The 27,661-nt window shown below is 53.2% G+C and overlaps 2 protein-coding genes across 3 annotated transcripts in view; one reads left to right on the top strand and one right to left on the bottom strand.

The window, feature by feature from the left end:
• SLC5A10 (solute carrier family 5 member 10) overlaps positions 1–27,661 on the bottom strand; it is an 81,429-nt gene that overhangs the window by 14,174 nt on the left and 39,594 nt on the right. For both annotated transcript variants that reach the window (XM_084641632.1, XM_084641631.1), the window contains one exon: positions 2,281–2,388. In XM_084641632.1, the coding sequence (XP_084497758.1) occupies positions 2,281–2,388 (108 nt within the window). The remainder of the gene's footprint in view (positions 1–2,280; positions 2,389–27,661) is intronic.
• Positions 7,675–27,661, top strand: part of FAM83G (family with sequence similarity 83 member G) — a 31,608-nt gene continuing 11,621 nt past the window's right edge. Inside the window, exons 1-2 of the mRNA XM_084641630.1 lie at positions 7,675–8,889; positions 23,903–24,070. Coding sequence (XP_084497756.1) covers positions 8,401–8,889; positions 23,903–24,070 — 657 coding nt within the window. The 5' untranslated portion in view covers positions 7,675–8,400. The remainder of the gene's footprint in view (positions 8,890–23,902; positions 24,071–27,661) is intronic.

Consider the following 27,661-nt stretch of genomic DNA (forward strand, 5'->3'; position numbering starts at 1 on the left):
CTCTAGCACTTCTGGAAAGTACCATGGGAGCGTTAATTTCCACAAAGAGCAGACAGGAGCTCACTTTTTAAGATTTCAGCTGGCCTCATGGCATGGTACACATTCATCGGAGGATTGCCTAGTGGTTAGAGCAGGTTACTCTGAGCCAGGACACCAGGGTTCTATTCCCAACACTGCCATTAATCAGCTGTGCCTCAGGCTCCCTACCCCGAACATAAGAGGTGAGACCGCTCCCACCTCCGTAAATGGCTTTGAGGTCCTCATGTGAGAGGCATTAAATAAAGATTAATGATCTGGAGGATGGGATGGATTGCACCCTCAGTAAATTCGTAGATTATACTAAGCTGCGAGGAGTGGTAGATACGCTGGAGGGTCGGGATAGGGTCCAGAGTGACCTAGGCAAATTGGAGGATTGGGCCAAAAGAAATCTGATGAGGTTCAACAAAGGACAAGTGCAGAGTCCTGCACGTAGGATGGAAGAATCCCTGGCACCGCGACAGGCTGGGGCCCGACTGGCTAAGCGGCAGTTCTGCAGAAAAGGACCTGGGGATGACAGTGGACAAGAAGCTGGATACGAGTCGACAGTGTGCCCTTGTTGCCAAGAAGGCTAACGGCAAATTGGGCTGCATTAGTAGGAGCACTGCCGGCAGATCAAGGGAAGTGATTATTCCCCTCTATTCGGCACTGGGGAAGCCACATCTGGAGTATTGTGTCCGGTTTTGGGGCCCCCACTACAGAAAGGATGTGGACAAATTGGAGAGAGTCCAGCGGAGGATCAGGGGGCTGGGGCACATGACTTATGAGGAGAGACTGAGGGAACTGGGCTTATTTAGTCCGCAGAAGAGAAGAGTGTGGGGGGGGATTTGATAGCAGCCATCAATTATCTGAAGGGGGGTTCCAAAAAGGATGGAGCTCAGCTGTTCTCAGTGGTGGCAGATGACAGAACAAGGACCAATGGTCTCAAGTTGCAGTGGGGGAGGTCTAGGTTGGACATTAGAAAACACTATTTCACTAGGAGGGTGGTGAAGCACTGGAATGGGTTATCTACGGAGCCGGTGGAATCTCCATCCTTAAGGCCCAGCTTGACAAAGTCCTGGCTGGGATGATTTAGTTGGGGATGGGTCCTGCTTTGAGCAGGGGGTAGGACTAGATGACCTCCTGAGGTCCCTTCCAACCCTGATCCTCTATGATCCTATGACAAAGGATTATTATACAATGGCTTGACGCCTGTTCCTGCCAATGCATCCGTGGTGCTTGATGTCACCCCCGAGGGGTGACAGGCTAACCTGCCCTCTTGGGGACCAGGACCTGCGGGGCCAGGTATCCTAAACCAGCGACTTGCCCCACCTCCTCCCCCGAAGTGAGAATCAGTGCAACCCAAGTGCAAAGTCCTTGGAGGGAGAGAAGAGACAGGGCCGGGGAGGAACAAGGGGTATAAAGGGAGGGTTCTGGTCGCAGATCCAGGCTGTGGTACTCGCCGAGTGAGGATCCCCCGATTCCTGGCCTGGCTCACCCAAGCGTGGAAGGGACTGCTGACCTCACTACAGGGGGGAGATCCCATTCCCCCGCCACGCCTTGTGCTCTTGGATTCGACCAGGCACTTATTTCAATGACCTGTGGTTTTACAGCAAGGGAAACAAAGAGGCGACTGTTATCAGTGCCTAGGAAGAAGAAAAGGAGTACTTGGGGCACCTTAGAGACTAACCAATTTATTTGAGCATAAGCTTTCGTGAGCTACAGCTCACTTCATCGGATGCATACTGTGGAAACTACAGAAGATGTTTTTATACACACAAAGCATGAAAAATGGGTGTTTATCACTACAAAAGGTTTTCTCTCCCCCCACCCCACTCTCCTGCTGGTAATAACTTACCTAAAGTGATCACTCTCCTTACAATGTGTATGATACTCAAGGTGGGCCATTTCCAGCACAAATCCCGGTTTCCTTCCCCTTCCACCCCCCCCCCAAAGAAACCCACGCTCCTCTGCCTAGGAAGGACACCCAGGGGGTGGCCAGCAGGGTGCTAAATGCAGCAGCAGCTGTAATCCTGCCAGGGCCTGGAACAGCCTGGCTAATTCCCCAGTTGTCACGCTTTCCGCTTCCTCATTTGGAACCCTCCAGTGGGAAGCCCCAAGGCCGTCAGGTGGTTTTGTTGTTGGCAGAGCGCTCCCTTGGGCATGGCTGGAAAAAGGAAGCAGCCCCACCCCCCACAGGACACACCCGGGCACGCAAGACCGTCAGCACGGCCCGGCACTGCCAGCAGCGTGGCCCGGACTTACCACTGGGCATCAGTTCGACCACCAGCTTGGGGTAAGCGATGTTGGAGCAGCCCACCTCGGACCCGCACACTCGGACGCACTCGTCGGGATCGACGCAGCTGACAGCGTCTGCAACGACACGGAGAGAAGCAGCTCGACCCCGCCGAGAGCACCCGGCCGCGGAGCCGCTCCAGGCGAAGGGAGCCGCAGCGTGACCAGAGTACAAGCCCTTGCCCCAGGAAGGGCTCGCACGGGAGCTCCAGCTGCAGGCCTGAGAGCAGAGCTGGGTCCTGATTGCCCACAGAGTGGCTACCGAGCAAGCTTCCCCCACCGACGGGCATCAGCCCTGCCCCGGGTGGACGCCTGCGAAGGCAGGGAGGGTGAAGTGTCATTCCCCAGGATCTGTTTCATCCTGGGCTGCCAACAAGGCTGCCAATCAGTGTTTTGGTAACGGGGACTCTTGTCTTCGGGCACTGGACTGAGCCCCGCCCCTGCCACCAGATAGTAACCTTTGGTCGCTACTGGCCTGGGACTGGATTTGAACCAGAGGCTTAGCAATGAAAGAAAGGTAGGGTGGCCTGATGGTTAGGGGCACTAGCCTAGGCTCTAGAAGACCTGGGGGTCTCTTCCCTGCTCTGCACCAGATGCGTGACCATGGGCAAGTCATTTAGCCTCGGTAGGCCTCAGTTTCCCCATCTGTACAATGGGGATAATAGCACTGCCCTGCCTCAGAGGGGTATGATGAGGATGATTACATGACAGCCTGTGGGGTGCTTAGCTCCTGTGGTAATGGGGGGACAGGAAGCGGATAAGTGTCATCGATAGAAAGAAGCAATGGTCTATTAACAGTTTTCTGAGCTGACCTGGTCCCCACCCAGGGCAGAGGGACGGTATCACCGGGACTCTCCTAACCCACTTCAGCATCACTCCATCCGTTCGTTAGGATCAGGACTGGCAAAGTGCGGTGTGATTGCCGGTGTTGTGGTGTTTCAGGCCAGAAGGGGCCATCAGATCAGCTAGTCCAACCCCCTGCACATCATGGGCCCCCCGCACCCACAGACTGAATCCACCCGCCAAAATTAGACCAAAGGATTACAGCCCCCCAGTGTCCTGACTCAAAACCATCACTGCTAGGGCATCAAGCTGGCATTGTGATAATCACTGGAACCGAACCAGTACCCAGCAGCTCCCGTCATGTCTCTGAGGACAGAGGCCCAAAGGGCCCAGCACCCAGCACCAGCATGTGAATTATTTAGGGGTTTACGTGGGCATTGAGTCCTTTTTTATCGTCACTGCAAATCATGGGGCGGAACTGACAGAACTGAACGAAGGGCGTAAATATCAGCGCATCCATCTACAGCTTCACACCTCTTAATCCTTTCAACAAAGGGAGGGAGTAGCCCACACTCATTTCCACCTCTCCTTTATGACCCTCAGCCACTCCCCATATCTAACTCCTTTTAGAGTCACTCCCTGGAACATCAGTGGTGGTTGGACTGGGCCTTTGGATCCAAGGCTCTCCAGCAAACCAGACTGGCAGAGCAGAGACAGGTCTCCATCCTTCCAGCCCATGACTGATCTTTGTACAGACTGTTTGAAGGACTTTTGCGAAGAGGCCATTTCCTCCTCCCCACAACACCCAGCACTTCTTATACTGACTGGCCCTAAATATTCAGGCAGGGATAACATGGACAGCCACAGCAGGACTGACCTGTCAGCAGCATAGATGCCTGTTAGAAATAAGAAGAACAGAATAGGCCAGACTCCTCCTGGAGTCCGGTGGGAAAACTGAGCTGAGCAAACCCTCACGTTTGCAAGTGAGCAGACTCCGAGCCAGATTCTGCAGCTCACAAGCCGTCTGTAGCCAGCAAACCCAGGTTAGGCAGGATGACATAATGGTTAGAGCTGGGGTGGGTCTGGGCATTTGGAAATCTGGTGTTCTAGTCCTGGCTCTGCTGTGTGCTCATGAGCAAGTTGCTGAATGGCTCGTTTCCTCATCTGTAAAAAGCTGCTTTAATTAATGGTTGCGAAGGGCTTTGAGCTCGTTGGATGGACGACGGCACTCTAGAAGGGCGAAGTGCTATGTTCGTATTAGTCCAGCACTAGTAATGAAGCAGCCAAAACAATAAGCTCTGCCCGCCCACAGCTCCTCTCACCGCAGTGAATTGCAAACAGGAGTTAACGAAGCCTCGCCATAGCCCAGGATTTCTCAGATGGGGAATCTCAGGCGCAGGGAGGTGAAGTGACGGGCCCGTGGTCAGACAGCAGGTCAGTGGCGGAGCTAAGCACAGATCCCAGGCCCCTCATGTGCTGATGCTTCGCTTTGCGATTTCCAGTTTTGTTTCAGATGAAAAGCTAATGAATAACCAAAATGGCCTGTCCTCTAATTAGCATCATCCTTTACTCCTAACTCTGCCTCCAGTTTTTCTGGACCCAAGGCTGGTCCTGTCTGTTAGCTCTGTCTGAGTTTGCTGAGCGAGCTGTGCGGTTCTCAAACATGGCGCCTGGACTCCTGGAGCCAGGGAAGGGAAGTCTTCTAGCTCGCAGGGAAAAGCAGCCCTGGCTGTCTCTCTCAGCTGTAATCAGAGCAGGGCGAGCCAAAGCAGATGCGGGTAAGCAGGAGGGCGGATTTAAGGGCCCGATCCTGAGGAGTCAGTGATCGAACTCCCATTGACTTCAACGGGGCAGGATCAAGCAGACTATTCAGGGCGTGGGATGCGTTACAATCTCAGGGCTAGACCGTGGCCGAGCTTGTGCGACCCCCTACCGAACTAAAGGGGCATTGTCTTCTTCCCTCTGGCTAGCTACGGGCTACTCCTGGATTTGGGTCAGGGTCATCGATCCCGAGGAGGCAAAAATAAATACTACGAATTCTTGAGGCCCGAACTCCTGAGCTGCAGCTGGATGGCACAGATTGACAACTTCCCTTCCCAAGCCCAGCAGGGGCGGAGCTCAGCTCAGCCAGCGACGGGGAAAGGCGGCAGCCCGGGGGCAATGGGTGGAGGGTGCCTGATCACAACACTCAACTGGGCAACACCAGCCATGCGGGCGCCCGCCCTGGCTCTTGGCACGGGTTTAACTCGTCCCTACCAAGTAGGTGGCTAATAAAATAATCATCAGAAGTAATTGATGGATGTAGGAAACACCCCCCACACAGAGGCATTCAGAGCTCCAACAAACACTCGAACACAGGACGGTTCCAAACAAGCCACAGCCTGAGCCATGGGGCCATTAGAAAGGGGGCAGGTTGGGTCCCACACAGGGGCAGGCAGTGACTGAAACCAAACATAGGGGCAGAAAGTGGCATAGCTCCACTGACTTCCAACCCAGATCCTTCACTGCAGACACAAAAGCCTGGACGGGCCCCATTCTTGCCTATAGGCACCTAAGGGAAGGGGCCCAGCTCTGGGATGGGCAGATGGCTGTTTTAGTACCCAATGAGCAGATTAGCCCATAAAGTGGTGACCTGAACCCCCAGATGTAGAACTGATGTAGAACCTGAACCCCCAGATGTAGAACTTAGTCCAGATGTCATAGAATCTCAGGGTTGGAAGGGATCTCAGGAGATCATCTAGTCCAACCCCCTGCTCAAAGCAGGATCAATCCCCAATTTTTGCCCCAGATCCCTCTCTAGGATTGAACTCACAACCCTGGGTTTAGCAGGCCAATGCTCAAACCACTGAGCTATCCCTCCCCCCAGTCTTAATCTTTCAAACAATCCCCTTTGTGCTGGCTCCAAGTTCCCCTCCCACCTGGGAGGAGAACCCTATAAACATCCACAAGGCCACCTCATTATCCTCCTTCACATCCCTCCTTTGCCACGAAGCCTCCCAGAAACTTTCTAGGTTACTGGTGTGCTTAGACACCCTCTCATTTGATTCCTTGTACTCCCCCATCTGTCTGCCTGTGTCCACCTGCTGTCTCTTGTCTTAGAGTGTAAGAGCTTCGGGGCAGCCTATCTTGTTGTGTGTCTATACTGCGCCTAGCAGAGCATAGTCCTGCTCCGCGGCTGGGGCTCCTATGCACCACGGAAATACAAATAATTACCACTATCACCACCAAATGCATCCTGGGTTAACTAACTCCACAGAGTACAGCACATTCAAGCTTTAAGCTAAGGGCCAGACACTTTATACAAGCCGGGGATCAGACCACTGGACCGTGCATGTCTTCTCCAATTGATGCTTCGTTCAAATAGATTCTTCCCCAAGACCGTGTGATCCCATTGTAGGTTTTATGACCTGATGGATCCCTCTTCCCCTTAGCAGCTGGTCCAATAAGAGGCATTGTATGAGCCTTCCTCGTGAGCCTTCCAAACTGAAATTTCATACAGACAAAATGAGAAAGTCAGCAATTTTAGTACTAGTGTGCTGGGAGGCTTTTGTATTGTTGTGTCTGATTTTGGAAACAAGTAATTTTCAAGTGAGGTGAAACTTGGGATACACAAGACAAATCAGACTCCTGAAAGGTGTACAGTCGCCTGGACAGGTTGAGAACCGCTGCCTTAGAGTTGGCTGAATTCAGAGTGAACAGTCTCAAAGGGATTTTGTCACGGTCCATTAACAAAGCCTGGTTTTTTTTTCTTTCTTTCTTTCTCCCAGTTGTTCATTTAACTTACTCTCCTGCAGCAAGTTCTAGGAAGCACATGAAATTGTAGCCATCCTTAGAGGCTGGTTCACCTAAAAAGATAAAAGTCTACTATAGCTACTAGCTACAGGAGGTACTCTCTTAGCTCAGTTGGTAAGGACTCATCCTGTTAGCACTGTTGGCCCTGGGTTCCAATGCCGCCATTAGGATTGGTAGTACTTGGTACAGCAAGGGTTAACAATTAGAACCGGTCCGAAAATGGAGTGGGGTGGTACCCGCAGAAACCTTTGATTTTTCATAACCACTGAAAACCTTTTGGGCTTGGGGGCTTTGTTTTGTTTTCATGGCAATTCAAACCCAGCCTGTCCTCAAACCCCCATTTTCCACTCAAATAACCATTTCCAAGGACAGTTTTCAGCATGCTTAGCCAGTGCTCCAGGAGCTGGTGGTAGTTCGAGGACCACAGCTGGGCACCGTACCAACACACCCAGAGAGCTGGCAATCCACGAACCAGGAGCGAGAGCGTGAAAGCCCCAGACAGCCCCTCTCCTTTGCTCATCAGAGCAAGATCCAGGAAGCAGTGCTGGGAGCTGGAGCTGGCAGGGCTGATGAATCAGCTTCCTGTGCTCCTCCTGCCTAGGGCTGGCTTTGCAAGCGTGTGTGCTCCCCCGAAGGGGTTAATGGCCGAGGCAGATATTGGGAATGTTTGAAGACAGCAGCATGTGATTGCAGGTGGGGCAGGGCGGAGCTATGAATCACTCTTTTTTTTTTTCCCTCTTCTTTTCCTTTCTTGCTGTTACCTGTCCATGTCCACACTGCCTACCGGCAAGAGCCCTGCAAGAATCTGGCTTCCGGCCCCAGGAACCGTGGAGAAACTGATCAGGCAGCAACAGGCAGGATTTTGCTGCAGGGAAAAAAAACGGCTGATCCCATTTGGAGAACTTCAGATCAAGGGAGAGAGAAATAAAGACAGGAAGAATCAGACAGAGAAACCCCCACGGCTGCTGCCTATCTGATTTTCTGGATTTTTTTAAACGGTTATTTTCCTTCGTATTTTATTTTATTCTATTCTATAGTCTCATTGTGGGGAAGGGCAGGCGGCGAGAGGGAAGTGGATCTGGTGGTAGAAGATTCCAAGGGATTGTGCCCCTATCAAAGCATCTGTGCGTGCGAGCGAGTCACCTGTCACCTGGCTGGCAGCACTGGAGACCTGGGAGTCAGAGGAAGAATCAGCTTTTCTCTGGTTTTGTCTCACACGGAGGTCGCCTGGGCTGGGCAGAGCCGATGAGTAAATGAGAAACCAAGCCAGCATCTCCTGAGCGGAAATAGCCAAAGAGGCAGGAGACCTGAGGCAGAGTGTGGGAGCGCTTTGTGGAGAAGCCAAGCCAGCCGGAGGAAGGAGAAGGGGGACCCGCTGCTGTGTCTAACACAAGAAGGAGAAAAAAAAGCTAAGTTATTTAAAAAACAGGAAATAATTAACTCTTATTTATTGTCAGGGTCTAGCCTTCACTGGTGTCATCGGCTCCCTTCTGTGTCTGACGGTTTGCTGGGGCTATGGCTCTCTCCCAGGTGCAGTGTCTGGATGACAATCATGTCAACTGGAGATCCAGCGAATCCAAGCCGGAGTTCTTCTACAGCGAGGAGCAGAGACTGGCTTTGGAAGCCCTGGTCTCAAAGGGGCCGGAGGCCTTCTACGAGGTCCTCAAGAAAGAGAGCATCCGGGACTTCCTCTCCGAGCTGGAGCTTAAAAAGATCATGGAGTCGCTGGAAACGTACGACCCGGGTTCGGAGTATATCCCACGCCACGGGGCCGGGGACAGCGACGGTGACTGCACCAGCCACGGGGGCGAGGGAGAGTTGGCGCCCTCTTTGCAGTACTGGCCCCAGAGATCCGACCGCTCCATCCCGCAGCTGGACCTGGGCTGGCCCGAGACCGCCGCCTACCGGGGAGTCACCAGGGCCATGGTGTACATGCAGCCGCCCATCGACGGGCAAGCGCACATCAAGGAGGTGGTCAGGAAGATGATTGTCCAGGCTCAGAAGGTGAGATGCATGCTGATTGTTAGAGCACGAGTTAACTCAGCTGTCCAGAGCGGGCCAGATCCCAAAGTCCTCTCAGCCAGGCAACCCTTACCCCAGTGCCCTGCAAGGGAGGTCTGGCTGAGTGATGACTGCAGGGGCCAATCTTATGTATTATCTGTTCTTCCCCATTAAGCTTCACACCCATACTTATGGCTCAGATTTTGCTGCAGGTGAGAGAAAGAGCTGGAAACCTGATCCAGCTTCCCCTGGAAACAATGGGAATCTTTTCTTTGACTGCCCTGGACCCTTGGCAACCCAGAGGCTGTGGGGATAAGAAAACACAAACTCTTTGAGCTGCTACTTCTTTCCAAGCCCAAAGTATCAGCTTTCCCCTGATAATTATCTCCAGGGCCCCAGGGAACCGCACGTGGCTCTGCAGAGTACAAGGGTTCAAATTCTGCCCTGGTGTGAACAGGTGACGGCTGTTGGCATTGCACCAGCTTACATAAGGGCTGAATCTGGCCCAAGGTCTTCCTGCTAGTCCTTGTCAATTTCATCCTGGTTAACAGATGATGCAAAATTGATTAGTGGCTTGCACAGTCCAGGAAAGTTTGATCAAAAACCATATCTGCCCCATTTCTGCAGCAGACTTTCGGTAAGACCCTCCCCAAGGAAAAGGTCCCACACCTGATTACATCCAGCCTTCGCAAAAATGAAAACAAGCTGCTTTGCTGTATCTTGGCATGTAATAATGCTCTGATCAAGACCTTGAGATCGACTTAGCCACAATATATTGGTGGAGGGCAGTGAATGGCACATGGAGAAGTCGTGATATGGAGATGGACTGGTCTGGGAAGTGTCTTCACCCAGAGGGAGGGTGACTGGGACGGGGGAAGCGGTGGAAGCAGATAGAACAGGTATGTTTAAGGAAATGAGGGCTGTGTACGGAGGGCCTCCTGGGACCAGCATGTGGAATGCCCCCTCCGCAATAACGCAGGGACTGAGCAGGCGCTGAGCCTTGGTGTCCAATGATGCCACATATGGAGATTCAGGCTCAAACGGGGGCTCTGCCCCAGCCTGGCTGTGTGACTCCAGGCTAGCCATCAGGCCAACATTTTCAAAGGTGACCTCAGACTTCTGCTGCCCCCCAGCTTGGGGTGAGTGATTTGCATGACTGCGCCGCGTCGGGAGCTGGGGGGGGACTCAGCCCCTCGGAAAAGTAGGTGTCTCCAAAATCAGTGTCCGCTTTGACCAACCTTGGCCTTGACCTGTCCCTGCCTCAGTGTCCCCACTGACTCCGACCTACCTCACCTTAGCGCTGGGGTGAAAGAGGAGGGCCGTGAGTTGGCACTTTCCTCCAGTATGGAAACTCTTCCACCTGATACTCCTGAAGGCATTCTGTGCCAAAAAATTAAAAATTCTGCACACAATATTTTAAAAATCTTCAAAATTCTGCAAATTTTATTTGTCAAATAAATGTGGAGGCTCCAGCATGGCAGAGGGGAGCAGATACCACTGCCTGCACAGAGGTGGGAGACGACTGTGCAATCCCCCGCCCCCAGGGCACGGACTCAGCGGTGAGGCTGCAAGGACCAGGCCTGCCTCAGAAACACCCCAGGGCCCTGCCCCTGTGCCACGTGCACCAGGTGTGGGACAGGCAGGCTCAGCAAGGAAGGATCCAAGTGTAGAGGGGCTCAGTGTGAGGGGAATCCAGGTGTGGATTGAGAGGGTTCCATGTGGGGCAATCTGGGTGCGGGCTGCTCAGTGAGGAATCTGGGAGTGGGCGGATCTGGATGCACAGGGGCTTGTTGGGGGGTTCTGGGTGCAACAGTAATGGGACTCTGCAGGAAGGTCAAGGTGAAGGTGGTTGGGGCTCAGCAGGGAGGGGTCTGGATGTGGAGGGCTCATTTGGGAATCCAGAAGCTGGGGAGTGGGGCTCAGTGGGGTGGGGATCCAGGTGCAGCTGGTTGGGGCTCTGTGGGGTAGGGATCCAGGTGGCTCATCGGGGTGGTTCAGGTGAAGAAGGAGTGGGACTCATTGAGGGGGGGGTTCTGAGTGTAGGGAGGGTGAGGCTCGGCAGGAGGGTGTCAGTATGTGAGGGTCTGGCTGAACGGGGGCTGGGCAGATGGGGAAGCAGCTCCCTGTACAGGGATCTCTCCCCCTGCAGCTGAGGAGTGATGGGTGAAGGAAGCCAGTGGGGGAGGTTTGCAGAGCTTCCTGCAGCTGGGATAGAAATCTGGAGGTGGGTCTGACACAGAGCCGGATGCCATGCAGGGGAAGAGGAACTCCCATCTCCTCCAGCCCTGCCTGGACTAGCAGCTGAGCCTGGCAGAGGGTAGGAGCCACCAGCTGGGTCTTCCCCAGTCCTGCCCTCTGCCCCACTGTGGTTTACTGTGCCTTGGGCACCCGAAACAAACTGCTCGGGAGGGTCGCATGACCACTCTTGTGGTTTCTCTTTGCTTCCCCATCAGAAAGTCATTTTTCTGCGGGGAACCAAAGAAATCTGCATGGGGCGTAAATTCTGCAGGTGCGCAGGGGCGCAAAATTCCCCCAGGCGTAATCTGAGACGTACACACAGATCCTTCTCTGCAGGCTGCACCGTGTGTGCTGCACAGAAAATGGGGATCAGCAGCCACAGAGGTCACATGTCCTGAGCATTTGCCTTCTCCCCTGCTTGCTTTTCAGTCAGAAAAGCAAGGCAGGGAGCTTCCTTGATGTTTTAGATCCCAACGGGAATAACAGCCAATCTTCATCCAAATATAAACCAAACCAAGTGTGTCTTCAAGGCCCTTATCGCCAGAGGGCTGTGTATTTGGAGAGGGCAGGTTTCCAGCGGGCCCCGTAGCAGGCAGAGAGCATGATCTGAGAACACGTTTGGACCAGTTCTGAACGCGGGCTGCCGGGTGCGGCCGGGGCCTCACTCTCTCAGACGTGCCATGATCAGTCCTCGCCGCCAGCCAAACAGCATCTGAAACCAGTTTAGAGGGGAGCCATCTTTAAACCAGACTGAAAACCTCTCACTCAGGACGTGCTTCCGGTAGCAGAGCGGCTTTGCGTTTGAGTGGGCCTCAGCCTGGCTTGGGATGGGGGGAGGAAGGCGCTTAATTCCCCTCTCAGCCCGCTTGGCTGTCGTTGCAGCCGAGCTGGAGTCTCCCAAGGAAGGAAGGGCTGGCTGAAGGAACCCAAAAATGAGGGGAGAATGTTTCTCATCCCCCCCCTTGTACGCTCGGCTCTGAAGGCACAAACTGGGGCTCCAGGGGGATGATCCAAGAGAGTCGTTTTTGTCTTGTGCCCCTGGCATAACGCTTTCTGGCCTGTCCCTACATGCCCCCAGAGGTGTTTGGAGCCAAAGCAGCCTTCTGTTCACACGACGCAGGGCTCGACCAAGTCCCTCCGACTTCTACTGCAGCCGACGTCCCGGGAGCTGCCGCTGGGGAGTGCGGAAATGCGGATCCCCATGGCTGCCTAATGAACAGCCACACCCCAGCTTGCGGAGCATGGTCCAGCTTTCTGCAGGGTGCTAGGGCCAGGCGGACGGTCGACACCTCAGCCACGGGGTGCGGTCCCCTGAGGAGGCACCGAATACGAAGCCAGGGAGGGCTTCGAGCCAGCACTCCCCGCAACGGGCCATGGACTACGGTCGCCCACCTGCACCCTGACTCCGTGACGCAGGCGGAGCCCAGCCGGGTCTGCTCTGCATCTGTTCGATCGCTGTGTGGCAGACGTGGCGGGAGGAGATGGAATACGGGGCGAACGGACCCAGGCAAAGCATCCCCTCACCGTCAGGGAGAACGGCCTGGCCTATCGTCCCTGACCCTGGTTCAGACGCTCCCTGCTGGCTCTGCATTCTGGTCGCTTCCCTCTGACTCATCCCACCAGGCAGATGGGCTCTGCATTCCCACTCCTTGCCTGCGGCTGGGCCCCTGGCCCTCCCCTGGCCCAGACCCCTTCGTCCGGCTGCTGGAGGCGGCCTGGCTGGTTGGGACGCTGCCACCGCGTTTCATGGACATCACGAGCTCTCGCGCCTGTCCAGCCGCCTCCCTGTCGCCATCCCTGTGTGCGCGCGTCGGAATGGAGCAAGCACCCGTGGGGGCCTGGCCGTGTCCACCGCTGCCCCGTCCGCACGCTGAGCTCCCAGAGGGGGGAAATAAAGAGGCTGCATTGGAGCCTCGCAGCAGCAGGAATCCCTGCTCCAGACAGACCAGAGATGCATGCATGGCGGGGAGGGGGATCCTTTTGCAACAGCATACCAATTCAGCGCCTTTCAGATTGATTTAGCTGGGGAGCAGGGTTTGTGCAAAGGGGTGGGGAGTGGGAGAGACAAGAAGTATGATCCAGTTGCTCAAGAAGGGCTCAGGAGATTTGGGTTCTGCTCCCAGCAGTGCCACAGATTCCCGGTGTGACCGTGGGCAAGTCACTGCCCCATTGTGCCTGTTTCCCCAGCTGATGAGGATAGTCTCCCAGGCAGGGGGCATCGTGAGACTCTGTTCGTTGCCCTCCATGATGTGCTTTGAGATCCTAGAGCAGAAGGTGCTCTAAAAGGAATGGGGATTATTAGGAGTTTACGAGTAGCTGGATTTCTCTGGTCATTCCATTGTTTATGCCACTCAAGAGAGTATGAGCCAGATCCTGACCTGGTGTAAAGGGGTGTAGCAGCCCCATCAGCTATGGAGCAGGCTTGCAGTTGCTATCCCTGCAAAGTTAGCCAGGTCAGACCTTCTCTCTGCCATACCCACGGTTGCCGCTTTCTAGCTTCAGAGGTTTTCTTCTTACTGCGCTTAGATCATCTGGGTCATCCCATGATGAAATGGAAAAAGTGCTACAAGGCATTTTACCTGCATCATCTGGAATTTCCTATTACAGCCAACGTGACTGTCTCCTGCCGACAGCTTGTTGCTTCATGTTCTGGGTGGGCATTGCCCTGCGTCTGGCTCTGAAGCAGCTGGGAAGCACAGCGGCCTTTCTTTCCCTGGCTTAGGATAGCGATCCTTCATGCAGACTCAGCACTGAGCCCTGATGCCAGCCGCAATTTGGAGGCTGAGCACATTTGGCCCATTCCAAACTAAAAAGAAAAAGAAAGAAAAATCCCAACACCAAAGCAAAACGCTGGGGCTGCTAGATGTCTACATAAGAGCAAAGTTCGGGCACCCATGCCAGCACAGCCATCAGCTTAGTTTGCATGCTCCATGGGAAGCCAGGAGGGCATACACCCCTTCCACTGGGTGTTCATTACTTAGCAAATTCTCCTTTGGCGGAGGGGGAAGCAGCTCGCTTTCTCAAGATAAACTCCAGTTATTTAGACTACAGCTTCTCAGAGCTTGTTCAGAGCTACGTGCATCTGTCTGCGCTGATTCAGTCTGACGAAGGGGATGTATGCCCACCGGGTGCTAAGTTCAGGCAGGGCAGCGTTATCTAGTGCAGGGGCTCTCAACCTTTCCAGACTACTGTACCCTTTCAGGAGTCTGATTTGTCTTGCGTACCCCCAAAGTTTCACCTCACTTAAAAACTACTTGCTTATAAACTCAGACATAAAAATACAAACGTGTCCCAGCGCACTATTACTAAAAAATTGCTGACTTTCCCATTTTTACCACATAATTATAAAATGAATCAATGAGAATATAAATATTGTACTTACATTTCAGTGTATAGTATATAGGGCAGTACAAACAAGTCATTGTCTGTATGAAATTGTAGTTTGTACTATCTTCGCTAGTGCTTTTTGTGTAGCCTGTTGTAAAACTAGGCAAATATCTAGAGGAGTTGGTGTACCCCCTGGAAGACCTCTGTGTACCCCCAGGGGTACGCGTACCCCTGGTTGAGAACCGCTGGCCTAGTGGTTATGGGACAGGATGGGAGTCAGAACTAAATCCTACAAACACAAAGTTAAGCCCTCATGTAGGTATCTGCAGGATCGGGGCCTACATGGCTAAACATTTTGCTGAGTTTAGGGACTAAATGTAGTTTTGGGACATAGTTGGAATGGTAACCAGGAGAAAAAGTGGTTATGGATGTGGAGGCAGGAGTCCTGAGCTCTATTCCTGTCTCTGGGTGGGAGTATTCCCTAGTGATTAAAGCAAAGGAAGGAATGCAGAACCCCTGATTCTATTCCCAGCTCTTCCAGTGACTTGGTGAATGACTTTGCTGTGCCTCAGTGCTCCCTATCTGTACAATGGGGAACTATAGACACGAGACAAAGAGGCACTATTCAGATTAGTTTTAGGGCAGGATTCAGGTTCAAGAACACACCAGGATTAAAGCAGACCTGAGTTTTGACATGGCATTGAAATCTCATGGACTATTCTCATGAAATTCTGACCCCAACCAGCTGAAAACCTCACCGGCTCAAGAGTACTCCCATCTCAAATAGGGGAATTCTCAAGCGATCAGTTGTTTTCACAAGACTTTGGCTCCAGCGGAGCTGAAATCAGAATGTATCAAAAATACTGGCCTGGAACAAAACTGTAGGAAGTGTTTTCTGAATCTGCCCTCAGAGTTTGCATTAGAGATTCTAGGTCTGGTTCATGTCTAGTATAATCAACCTTATCTACCTGCCAAGGAAGTTGTGAGGTTCAATTAATTACTGTTTGCAGAATGTTTCATGAGACACCGATGAAAGGTACCAGAGAAGGGACAGAGACAATTAATATTAGTCATCCCACTTATAGCTTTCCCAACACATTATTTCTCTAATTGTCTGCTTACTCTGCGCTGATAATATATGCTCATTAAACAAACAGGCAGTAGGCCCAAACGTTGGTCTTTGATGATGCAGAAAGTAGGTTAATAGGAATTCCAATTTCCCCTATAAAAAATGATCCCACAGTTCACATGTTTTGATCAAAGCACCCTGAAATGATTCTGACCTCCCTTGTGCTTCCTGGATGGGAACGGGTTTTGTACGTGGCACAGCAACGTCCCTTAGACGGACTGTGAGCTGGAGACCTAGATAAAACACCCCATTGTTTCTCAATACCTGATCCATCCAAAAATGCTGCACGGCTGCATGTTCTAAATACCTTGCCAACGAGTTGGGATTGAGGGAAGACAACGGAGCCAATTGGAATCTGCTATGGAGTGGAGAGTGTCTGGGCTTGGATCTAGGGCTCTCCTCCACTTGGGTTTTTTTTACCTAGCTGAAAGCATTTCAGTGGGGGGAATTGTCTTGACGACACACCGGCGAAGAGAGGGGAAAGTCGCCGTGTGCAAAGGGTCCGATTCCCCACTGCCTTGGATCCAGCATAATGCTTTTATACTGTCAAATGCTCCAAAGTCAGAAAGGCAGCAGTGACCGGTCCCTTTGCAGGGGAGTAACTGATTATCTGAGTTACAAGGGGAAGGATTTCAGATGAAGTCTTTTTTCTCCAGAGCCGGGGAAGCAGCCAGTGCTGTGCCCCACGCCTCGGAAAGGGCTGTAATCAGCATAGAGTGCCGGCCTCCTGCTTCCTCTAGCACACAGGACTTCATTCTTTGCGGATTAAATCCTGCAGCTGAATTTTTGCCCTTCTCATACTGATTTCAGGAGGTTCCTGCGGGTGGACCTGTGAGCAGGGTTTGACCTTGTGCTTTTGAACTCTCACAGGAATGGGGGATGGAAATGATTTGTTATTAGGCCACCTCGCCCACCCCCTGCTGACACCCAATTGCAATCATGGTCCTCATATGCAATCTGTCTTGCAGCAGCGTCTAGAGATCCAAACTGAGCATGAGCCCCGCCTTGCGCTCGGCTATGTTGTGCAAACACACAGCAAGAGACAATCCCTGCCTGAAGAGCTTACAAGCTAAACGGACAAGAGCACACAAGGGGAAACTGAGGCACAGGGAGGGGCCATGACTTGCCCACGATTCAACCACCCATTCTGTCCACGGCAGAAATAGAACTTGTCCAGTCAAGACTGGGTGTCCTTTCTGGATGATGTGCGTCAACCAAACACACGTTACTGGGTGCAATACAGGGGTACCCAAGGCGACATTTCATGATCTCTGAGAGAAAGGAGGTCAGCCCAGATGATCTCCTGGTCCCTCCTGGCCTTGAACTCTATGGAGCCAGGTCTCCCGAGACCTGGTTCGCTGCCCTAGCAGCAGGACCCCAGTTGTTCCCTACAGCCCATTGTCTAGGGCTTTGCTCAGCCTAGTGTTCTAGATCACTTGGGATTCCCATGGGAGGCTATCCCACAAGCCAATCGATTTCACTGGCCGGATGGTTCCCTGCTATTTGTGGCAGGGCAGTGAGCAAACCTGGACAAGGCAAACTCGCCAGAACGTGCTGAGGGGTTTGGGTTTTTTCACTGGGAGGCCCACAGTTGCTTTGCTGCAGCGCTGGCTCTCAACTTTGCTCTGCAGAGAGAGAAATGCTTCCTTTCGGATTCCTGGCAGGGAGCTTTGCCTTCAGAAACAAGCAGCCGATGCAAAGAGGAGATAGGACAGAGCTTCCTTCGGGGCTGGGAATACCATCTACCTTGCAACATCAAGACCCTAGGACACATGCTGCCTGGAGGCACCCATCCCAACTCCACTGCCCGTGGCCAGCAGTCACTAGAAGGGACCTGCATCATGTAGGGTTTGTGGGTTTGTTTCTCGTTGATTTTATTTGTAAAGGTGTTTCCCACGTTACAGATTCTGTAGGTGATTATTCCTTGGCACTCACTTCGTTCTTTTCATTTCAAAGCCCTTTGCAGCTAACCCTCAGGGGCTAAGTATTAGCATCCCCATTTTCCAGGGTCTCAGGTTCCACGTGGAGGGAGTGAAACAGAGAGGCTAAGGCCCATATCCTCAGAGGTATTTAGGCATCTCACTCCCAGGGGTTAGGTGCCTAAAGAGACTTGTCCAAAGGCATAAGGGGAAATTGGTGTCAGAGCTGGGCTCAAGACACAGGAGGTTCTGGCTCCAGATCGTGCTGGAGTAAAGCAGGACTGGGAATTTTCCAGGGCCCGACTCTGGCCTCATTTACAGCATGCATTTTGATTAACTGGAATGGAGCCGCTCCTGATTCACACCGCTATCAGTGAAAGGAAAACCAGGGCCTCTTGAAAACCTGGATTTGTGCAGGAAATAGCCCAACTTGATTATCATGCACATTGTGTAAAGAGTTGTCACTTTGGATGGGCTATCACCAGCAGGAGAGTGAATTTGTGTGGGGGGGTGGAGGGTGAGAAAACCTGGATTTATGCTGGAAATGGCCCACCTGATGATCACTTTAGATAAACTATTACCAGCAGGACAGTGGGGTGGGAGGGGGTATTGTTTCATATTCTCTGTGTATATATAAAGTCTGCTGCAGTTTCCACGGTATGCATCCGATGAAGTGAGCTGTAGCTCACGAAAGCTCATGCTCAAATAAATTGGTTAGTCTCTAAGGTGCCACAAGTACTCCTTTTCTTTTTCCGTTCTAATTGTGGCTATGACATTGAGGCACCTTCCAGCCTTCAGCGAGCCATTCACAGCCTGATATTCATAAGTCCACGTACCCCACTGAAGTCAACGGGAGCTAGGAGGACTTCGTATCCTTGCAAATCAGGCAGTCAACCCTTCTGCCTCGGTTTCCCCACCTGTAAAATGGGAGTGATCATACTGCCATGCCCAGCACATGGGACGTGGGCGGATTCATCCACTGTTGCTCATAAAGGGCTTTGAACCTTGCTAAGGGCCAGGTAAATGAGAAGGGAGAACACATTTGTAAATGATTCTTTTTGATGCCTGCAATAAAAGACCCAGCATAACATTTCCCTTCTCGCAGCAACTCCTGGTAGCCAATGGGGCAATGAGGGGTGGGCGTGCACCCTAACGTCTCCTCGAAGTGAGTGAACCACCCAGATTCCTTTCCTCCTGGGAGCTCTGTTCCAACTCTCCTTGCTCCTGAAGGGAAAGTTCCCCCGCAGGAATGTGAAAGCAGGTGTCTAAAGAGCCGTGTGATGTCCCTGCTCCGGAGGCAAAGTACAGCCAGGGAGCTGCAGCCGAGCTCTGAGCCTTTGAGTAAGCAGCAAGCAAACAAACAAATCAGCAGGCCCGAGTCACTGTTTCGGGTGCCAGGTTGGCTCTGTCTGCCTTTGCAATGTCCTCTCGGTCATGCCCCTTTATCACCATACCGCAGCCACGGGAAGCTCCCCCAGCAAAGCCACAGTGCCCCCACCACCCCGAGCTGCTGCAATGCGAACAGCCGTGAGCACACACGCCCAGGGCCTGGAGATTCGGGGTTCTGTGGAACAATGGGCGGGAGGCAGATTTCCAGGGTGGCTTTTTCAAACCTGCTCAGGATAGGCCTCTTTCTGCTCCCACTGCGGGCAGCGGCAAAGCTCCCATGGGACAAAGTGGGAGCAGCAGATATAGGCCAATGCTAAGCTCCTTTGAAAAGCTCTCCCTCCAATGTCTCCTTGAGTTACGCTTAAAACGCTTCTACACCCAGCAACCCTCCAGTGAATCCAGATGACTTGGCAGGGGCAGGAGGTGCAAGCCGACATAGGACCAGAGGATAGGAAAGGACCAGTCCCTTGCCATCACAGGCAACCCCAGCATCGCATCCCATTCATAAAACAGAACAAACTCCACCTGGGAGTGCAGTCTAAATAACATAACCAGGATGTGGAAATCAGGTCATGCTGTACACTCCAGTCACTTAAGCTCTCCGTGTCTCAGTTTCCTAATCTATACATTGATGATAATCAATCTTCCCCGCCTGCCAGAGGTGCTGTGATGCTAAATTAATTATGCTGCTTTGAAGGCCTTGGATGAAAGGTGCAATATACGTGTCAAGCATAATTCTGATTCTACTGCACCTGTACGAGGAAAACATTCCAGGGATTCTCCTAGTATCAACATGTGTGTCTGGGTTTGGTGCACAGACAACGTACTCCCATCACAGCTAACTTTCACTGTCCAGCTCAAATGATAATCTCCCATCAGAGCCTCACACTTCATCGGAGTGGGGGAACCACGGTACACGCGGCAACTCCATTCTCCTCCTACAAGCAGTTACTAACCCAGAGCCTCCTAGGAATAACTGAGGAGACAGAGAAGTAAAGCGTTGCAAGTGATGAACCAGACCAGGAGCCAGCCGATTCACACCTCAGCACCTCTGTGCTGTCTCCTGACCCACAGCAACTGCAGGAGAATTCCCAAGCGTGCCGGGCAAGGCAGTGAATGGAGTCCCGGTTTTAGCTTGCACTTCAGCACAATGGAGGTGGAGCATCAGCTGTTTGACATGTGATTGACATATGTGCCACGTACAAGAGCTCTGGGAAAGAATGGCCTCTCTCCATGCAGCGTGCAAAGCCTCATGGGAAACTCAGGCTCCAAAATCTCCGAGCCTCAAAATAAATGATGGGGTATTCAGCAGACAAGGGACAACGCATCAGCTAGTATATCTAGAGGGTGAGAGGAAACTTTCCCCAGAGCGCCTACTGCCGGGTTCTGCACACCTCCTGGGGCTGGCCCTCTCAGAGACTGGGTACCGGACTATTGGACATGGGTCTGATCCTGGGTTCCTATCCCCGCGTGGCATTTCCGCATTGCCGGGCTGTTGAACAGACCCCTGCTGGCTTTAAGCTGTGCTTTCCCCTCGCCCTGCATGTCACTTGACTAACCCCATGCAGCTCCGACTGCTGTTCTGCTGAGCTCAACCCTGAGATCAGGCCCTGCTGGAGGGGGCGAATTCCCAGACAGACACAGGGTAAGATTCTGTGCCACGCCAACTCGCAGCTCTGGCAGAAGGAGGGCAAATGTGACAGTAAGCCCCCGTTGTGTGCCCTGCCAAGCCTCCTGGGGATGAAGCAAATGCCCAAGCGCGGCTGAGGCTGGGGGCTGATCCGAGGGATGGCAATCCTGCAGGACTTGGCGCTACAAACACCCACCCCTCCAACACACACCTCTCTTGCACCAGGGCTCATGAGGGGAGATGGGCACAGGGATGCCCTGTGCGACGCCTACACCGAGGGAATTCTCCCCAGCCCAGCTGCAGGCTTTGCCAGCCCGCAGGGGCCACGGCAGGTATGCGGCTCTCCTCTGGACAGCTCAAGCGAAGCTCCACCGAGTGCTGCTTTGGGGTTTAAAACGACCCTGCGAAAGGAGGCGTTTAAAGAGCCGGGTGACGTTGCTGCTGCGGAGGGCAAAGCTCAGTCATGGAGCTGTCTAATGGCAGGACTGGAGCCCCAAAGATGACGGCCCATGGCTATGGACACAGTAACGCCGCACACGCAATACAGGCTAACAGCATCGCCCCCCTGCCGCTCATCCCTGCCACAGCAACCTGCCATGGCTCCTTACTGGCCCCCCCAAAATAACAGCTCGTGCTATGGTGGATTATGGCACACGTCCCCGTGGTGGGGAACCGCACCAGGAGGTGGCTTTGAACCAGCAGGGAGTCAGCTCCCCCCCACTGGATCTTTTGAAGTGGGCTGTAGCCCACGAAAGCTTATGCTCAAATAAAATTGTTAGTCTCTAAGGTGCCACAAGTCCTCCTGTTCTTTTTGGGGATACAGACTAACACGGCTGCTACTCTGACAGCTGTGTTTGTTTGCACATAGGGAACGGCATCCTAACCAGCACAGTGGGTCATATAAACAAAACAGGACAGGCAGCAAGACGTGACACAGCCAGCCATGACATGCTGTAGTTAGGCAGCCTGGTGGAAGGGACACACACGTATTTCCATCCAACAAAGGAACGGTTGGTTCTACCCAGTGTATATTTCCCAGTGAGCCAAACTGCACAAATTCTCCTCAGTCACAGCACCTGATTAAACAGAGCAGCTAGGCGTGATCCCTTGTAAGTACGACAAACTGCCAGCGACTTTCAAGCAACACTGCCGGCCTGCAGCCGAGCCAGTTTTTAAGAAGGAAGGAAACGTCACTGCAGGTCTTACCTCTGGCCCAAAGTCCGTGGCTCCCAACTTTTCTCTGTGTCGGCACACATTGATACCTTTAATTATTTTGAGGCACGTCACCATATTGTCTCCAAATCAACTCACCCTCTTATTGCCGCGGTTTAAGCTGTGTACCGCCCTTGCAATTCATAGTCTAGACAATAAAATTAACGATGTTAGAGTACGGCTCTGACACAAATCAAACTACAAGGGAAGGGTTTTTGGTTCTCATATGTAGTTTTTCAAAAAATTCCGCAGCACACCTGTGGGGAAATGCTGCCCTAAATCATCCGGGCAATGTTTGTGGCTTTACGGTCAGGTTTCCCTGCTCCCCTCCTCCCCGCTGCAGAGCGAAAGACACACCTAAACCAAAAGGGGAAGCCGTGAAACTGGCCGTCTACAAAGAGGCACACTGTAGCTGAGGCCTGGCCTGACATGAGTAATTAACACACGGAGGCCTCGTTTCTTGGAGGATAGCATTTGGGAGCAATACTCTGAGCTCTGACATCCTTCGGATATGGGAATCTTGGGTGTTTCTGGGAGCAGCAAGAGGTAAGGCATTTGCAGGCTAGGGTTGCCAACTTTCTGATTGCAGAAAACTGAACCCCCTTGCCCCGCCCTGCCCTGCCCCCTACCCCGCCCCGAGGCCCTGCCCTGGCTCACTCCATCCCCCCTCCCTCTGTCGCTCACTCTCCTCCACCCTCGCTCACTCGCTCATTTTCACTGGGCTGGGGCAGGGGGTTGGCATGCAGGAGGGGGTGAGGGCTCCGGCTGGGGTCCAGGCTCTGGGGTGGGGCCAGGGATGAGGGGTTTGGGGTATAGGAGGGGGCTCAGAGTGTGGGAGGGAGCTCAGGGCTGGGGCTGGGGGTTGGGGCGTGGGCTCCGGGTGGCGCTTACCTCAGGTAGACTGGAGAGTGGAGTTGTAGCGTGGGGATTTTCAAGGGGTGCTTCCTCCACGGGGCTCTTCTGACCAGCGGTGGGGAAACGGGGGGGTGCATTCAGCTCAAGCAGTAGACGCTTGTGTTTTTGGAGCTAAAGGACCCAGGTTCTAGGCCCAGCTTCTCGGAGAGGGGGATAATATATCTTGGTGTCTCCATTCTGCAAAGCGTGTGTGAAGGCTGCCATCTTGGCCAACATACCAGGGCCTTCCGGTGCTCAAAGCATGAGCTGCTACAGTTTGAGCTAAAGAGTCAAGGCTCAATAGCTGGCAGCTGTAACTGACCCATATCCTCTGTGTATTGGTGGGGGGGACCCAGCAAGAGCCCCAGGGCTCCATTCACAGCGGGGGGCTGAATTTTCAAGGCACAGTGTGAGTTTGCAGAGCTGAGTAAGGTCCAGCTCTCATAAAGACATGGCCTCAGGGGTAATTTCCATTGACTTCTAGGAGACTGCTTCCATGGGTAAAGGTACCACCAGTGCATAAGCACCTGCAAGATCAGGGCCCTGAGCTGGGGGGGTGTGTGTGGTTCTGATGGGAGTTCGTGCTACTGGTCCTAGTCTTGGGACCTGCTCCGAGTGCAGCTCCCTGCCAGGGAAATACGGGGTCCTCACCAGGTGAGCCCCATTTGTTTGCATCCTAGTCAGATCACAAGATCTTGGCAGTTCAATTCACATCACCCTGATGTCCGTCTTGCTATGCTTCCAACTTCAGCTCCAACGTGCACTGAGCACGTGCTACATCCCAGTCCGCTAGAGTTGGCGACTGATGTTGGATCTTCTTTGAACAGGGGGGTTGCTGGCTTCCTGTTGGTACCACGCAGAATTCTACATAGCGGGTGTCAATCCAGAGGCAGATAAAATCATGTGAGAACTGCCTTGGTGGGGAAAGTAGCGTGGTAAATCAGAGGGAAATCTCACTCCCTTAGAGGGCTAGAAACACTTGGATGGCACCAGCATAACCACACTGAGGACTAGTAAACATTTCACAGGGCTGGTCTTGCCCCAGGGATCAGGGAAGGCAGGGACTGTCTTTTTGTTCTGTGTTTGTACAGCGCCTAGCACAATGGGGACCTGGGATACAACTGGAGGGGGGCGTGGATCCTGTAATAAGTAATAATAATTTCAGTCCCTGACTTGAGGCGGAACAGCAGGGGTCAGTCAGTGAAGCTACTCACGGCACTCTAGCCTGTGTATATCATTTGAACTCACTCTCTCCTGCCCTTTCCCCTCCCTCCACAGGTCGTGGCTGTGGTCATGGACATGTTCACGGACGTCGACATCTTCAAGGACCTCCTGGACGCAGGCTTCAAGCGGAAAGTCGGCGTCTACATCATTGTGGATGAGACCAACGTGAAATACTTCCTTCAGATGTGCGAGCGAGCACAGATGCACGCCGGGCACCTGAAGGTAAGAGGGGCACAGAGGGCATGGTGCCATGCTGTGGGTTGCTATAGGCAAGCAGGATTAGTCAACCAGAAGCTAGGATAGAAAAATCGGACTTGATTCTGCCCTGGTGTCCTAGGTGACCTCCGTGCACAGCGAATGCATGAAAAGGGATGTCAGACACGAGCCTGGCTGGGTGACGATGCACAGTGCCAGGTGTGGGAGAACCAGGCCCACTGCACTGGCATCCTCAAGGCAATGGCACTGAATTGCAGCTGCACACAGCGTTAAGACTGGCGAGTGCCCTGGCCAGCACATTTCTCTCACGCCCACAGGATGACAACCTGAAATGGAGGGCTGCCTCTCACTCGGGACGCCACAGCTGGGCCCACAGCTGGCTAAACAAAGGGAGCTCGGCGGCAGGGGAGACCATTCCAGCTGGTATTTTCACCCAGTTTACAAGCAACGGCGCTTGCGCTGCCTGTAATTATCGTTTCAAAGGCCGAAAAGCCGATGGTGCCATGCGTCGTTGCAACGTCTCCTGGTTCGTTCTCAGAGCTCTGCCTTGGCTCAGGAGGGGGCAGAAAGAGGCCAGCTGGGCATGTGATCCCCACAAGCACGCCTGAGGCCCAGCTTTCCTTCTAGGCACAAATGGGGTGCAGATCTCCAGCAAGGCCCCTGCTAGCCCCTCTGGGCACCTCCGGGGGAAGGGAGTGTTTGTATAAAATGAAGGGGAGTGCTGGCTAAGCCAGGTAGTGGGGCCTAGTGGCTAGGGTGCTGCACTTAGAATCAGGCATCCTTGGCACTAGTCCCAGCTCTTCCCCTGGGCAAGTCACCTCCCTGCAATGTGCCTCAGTTTCCCCAGCTGTAAAATGGGGATAACGATGCTGCCTTCCTTCGCAGAGTGCTGAGAGATCACCTGCTCAGAACTAGTGAGTTATTCTACCAGTGTCCCCAGCCCCCGCTCTCATTTCGGTTTGAGAGCATCCACAAAGCAGGCGGCAGCGGTCGAGTTAAATCAGTGCCGGTTTCTCCCGTAGACAAGGCCGAAGCTGATGTCCAGGCCTAGGCCGTCCAGCGAAGCGTGGCTGGCAGCCAGCTCAGAGCCAGGCTTGGAGTGAAATACAAAGAGGTTGAAGTGGAGGGAAGGAGCAGGACAGATTGGCTGATGCCTGGGCCAGCATGCTGCCACATAGGGCTTCAATCCATGCCTTCTCGCTGGCCCGCAGGCCCTTGAGTGGACCTGTCTGGGAAATGGCCGACGTTGCTGCTTGGCTGGGCACAAATACAAATTAATAATGGTGCCCAGTGAGGCCCAAACCACAGCAGCCCACCCACCCAGCTCTGTCTGCTGCTGGGAAAGGGGATGTTTGGAAGGCCAGGATCCATTGGCCGGCTGTCTCTTCAGGGCACAGGCGTCTCTGAGGCGTGGGGGAGGCTATCCGTATCGGTAGCACGTGTAAGACCCGGAGGCTGCTGGAGGAGGTGGGAAAGGCCTGGGGCATGATGGAGAAGTTAGCAAGGAGCATTGGCCCTGAAGGCGTAATCCAGCCCCATGTCCCCACTGCACGCAGGCCGAAGAGCTGATCTGGGTACAGGTGAAACACACAGCGAGGAAGGGAAGGGCTAGGAATCCTCCCCCAAGGTCCCGGAGCTACCTCTGCAGCCCCCCAGCCCAGCCATTCAGCAGGGGGAAGATCTGTGGAGTCTCCGGCCCCGCATGCCTGGTTCTGCCCAGCCAGGCTCTCTGGCCGCCAGGTCAGTAGCTCTGTGGCAAGCCTATGGGATGATTGGGTCTATCGCCTTCAGGCAACCCTGCAGCCAGGGGAAGAGAAGAGACCGTTGAAAACAACAAACAAGGCTTTCCCATTCCAGGGCCTCCACACGCTGCAACAGCAAGGAGGCGGGATGGGGGGGGATACACACACACACCCCCAGCGTCTCCTGCGAGCTGTCAACAATGTTTTGGTCATTCCCATTAATGGCAGGCAGGGCCGGATGGCAGCAGAACAGCTGCTGGCTCCAACCACGGTGATGTCAAACACCCAGCCCGACACGGCACCCATGGAGAGAGAGTAACAACGGAAGGAATCTGCCAGCACAGGGTGTGTTCACACTCAGGCAGGGAGCAACTTGGCTTCAATGTCCCTGTCCTCCTGTCCCCTTATCTTAACAGGAGAGACACGTATTGTAACCAGGCCCTGGCAACAGGATCTCATGGCTGCCTCTGTGCTAAATACATCGGCCACACCAGGCCCAACAGGGCTAGAACGCAGACCCTCCCAACACAAGCCCCTGCCACTTGAGCTAACAGAGAATTATCATGCTGGTGGGGTTTTTATATTGACCAATAACATGTAGGATCAAGAATCACAACTAGGCAGAGCAAAATATCACAGAGATTAAACTATAGTGCGCCACACGCAGAAAACAGGGAAGATCAAAGTGTTCCTGTGTCCAAGGCCCGTGCATTGTGGGGGGCAGGGATCAGGTTCTCCTGGCTGGACAGCATCACGAATGTCTGCGATACAGAAATAAGAAACTGGGTACAGGGCATCACCATGGGTTTGGTGCTCTCAAGCTAGTCCTTCAGCTGGCATTTCACCTGCTCCCACAATATCAAGCACTATTTGGCAGCCTCTGTTCTGGAAAACATCCAAGAATGTTCCAGGTCAGGGATCTGTGTACTTTGGCAAGCTGTGTGAGAAAGTTCTCTCCAGTGCTAGGGCCAGAGATCTGGACCGTGCTAGCCAATGTTACCAAGTCTCACTGGATGCATAAGCCCATCAGCCAGGGCAGGCATTGTGTGAATGCAAAGGGCGGATGGGCGGGTTTCCCAGCAGTGACTGAAGCCAGCAGGGCACGCCTTTGATCCTACCTACCTGCAGAGCAATGATCAAAAGCCCTCGTGCACCAGATGGGCGTGTGGCTGTTATCACGAATTCCTGATGGCTGGGAATCTTCTGGTTTCACTTTCAGGCCTGACTCCTGATTTTCCTGGTTGTACTTTAACCACTGGGCCATAAACCACTCTTGGTACAGCAGATATCTACCTTGAGGAATGCAGCCACATGGCTCCAGCCATCAAGCGGCTCTCTGACTGAAGGGTTTCCTGCCCTAAAAAGGGCATAGAATTTGCTCACCGTCAGGGTATTAACCCAGCCCTGGCCCCCAAGAGCACTCGTGAGCCTCTCACCTCTCCAGCTAGCAGTAGAATGGCTGTCCTAGGGACTGGTTTCAGAGTAGCAGCCGTGTTAGTCTGTATTCGCAAAAAGAAAAGGAGGACTTGTGGCACCTTAGAGACTAACCAATTTATTAGAGCATAAGCTTTCGTGAGCTACAGCTCACTTCCTCAGATGCATATCGTGGAAACTGCAGCAGGCTTTATATATACACAGAGAATATGAAACAATACCTATTCCCACCCCACTGTCCTGCTGGTAATAGCTTATCTAAAGTGATTTCCAGCACAAATCCAGGTTTTCTCACCCTCCACCCCCCCACACAAATTCACTCTCCTGCTGGTGATAGCCCATCCAAAGTGACAACTCTTTACACGATGTGCATGACAATCAAGCTGGGCTATTTCCTGCACAAATCCAGGTTCTCACATCC

Source organism: Lepidochelys olivacea, assembly GCF_965140295.1.
Source record: "Lepidochelys olivacea isolate rLepOli2 genome assembly, chromosome: 10".
NCBI classification, from domain to species: Eukaryota; Metazoa; Chordata; order Testudines; family Cheloniidae; genus Lepidochelys; species Lepidochelys olivacea.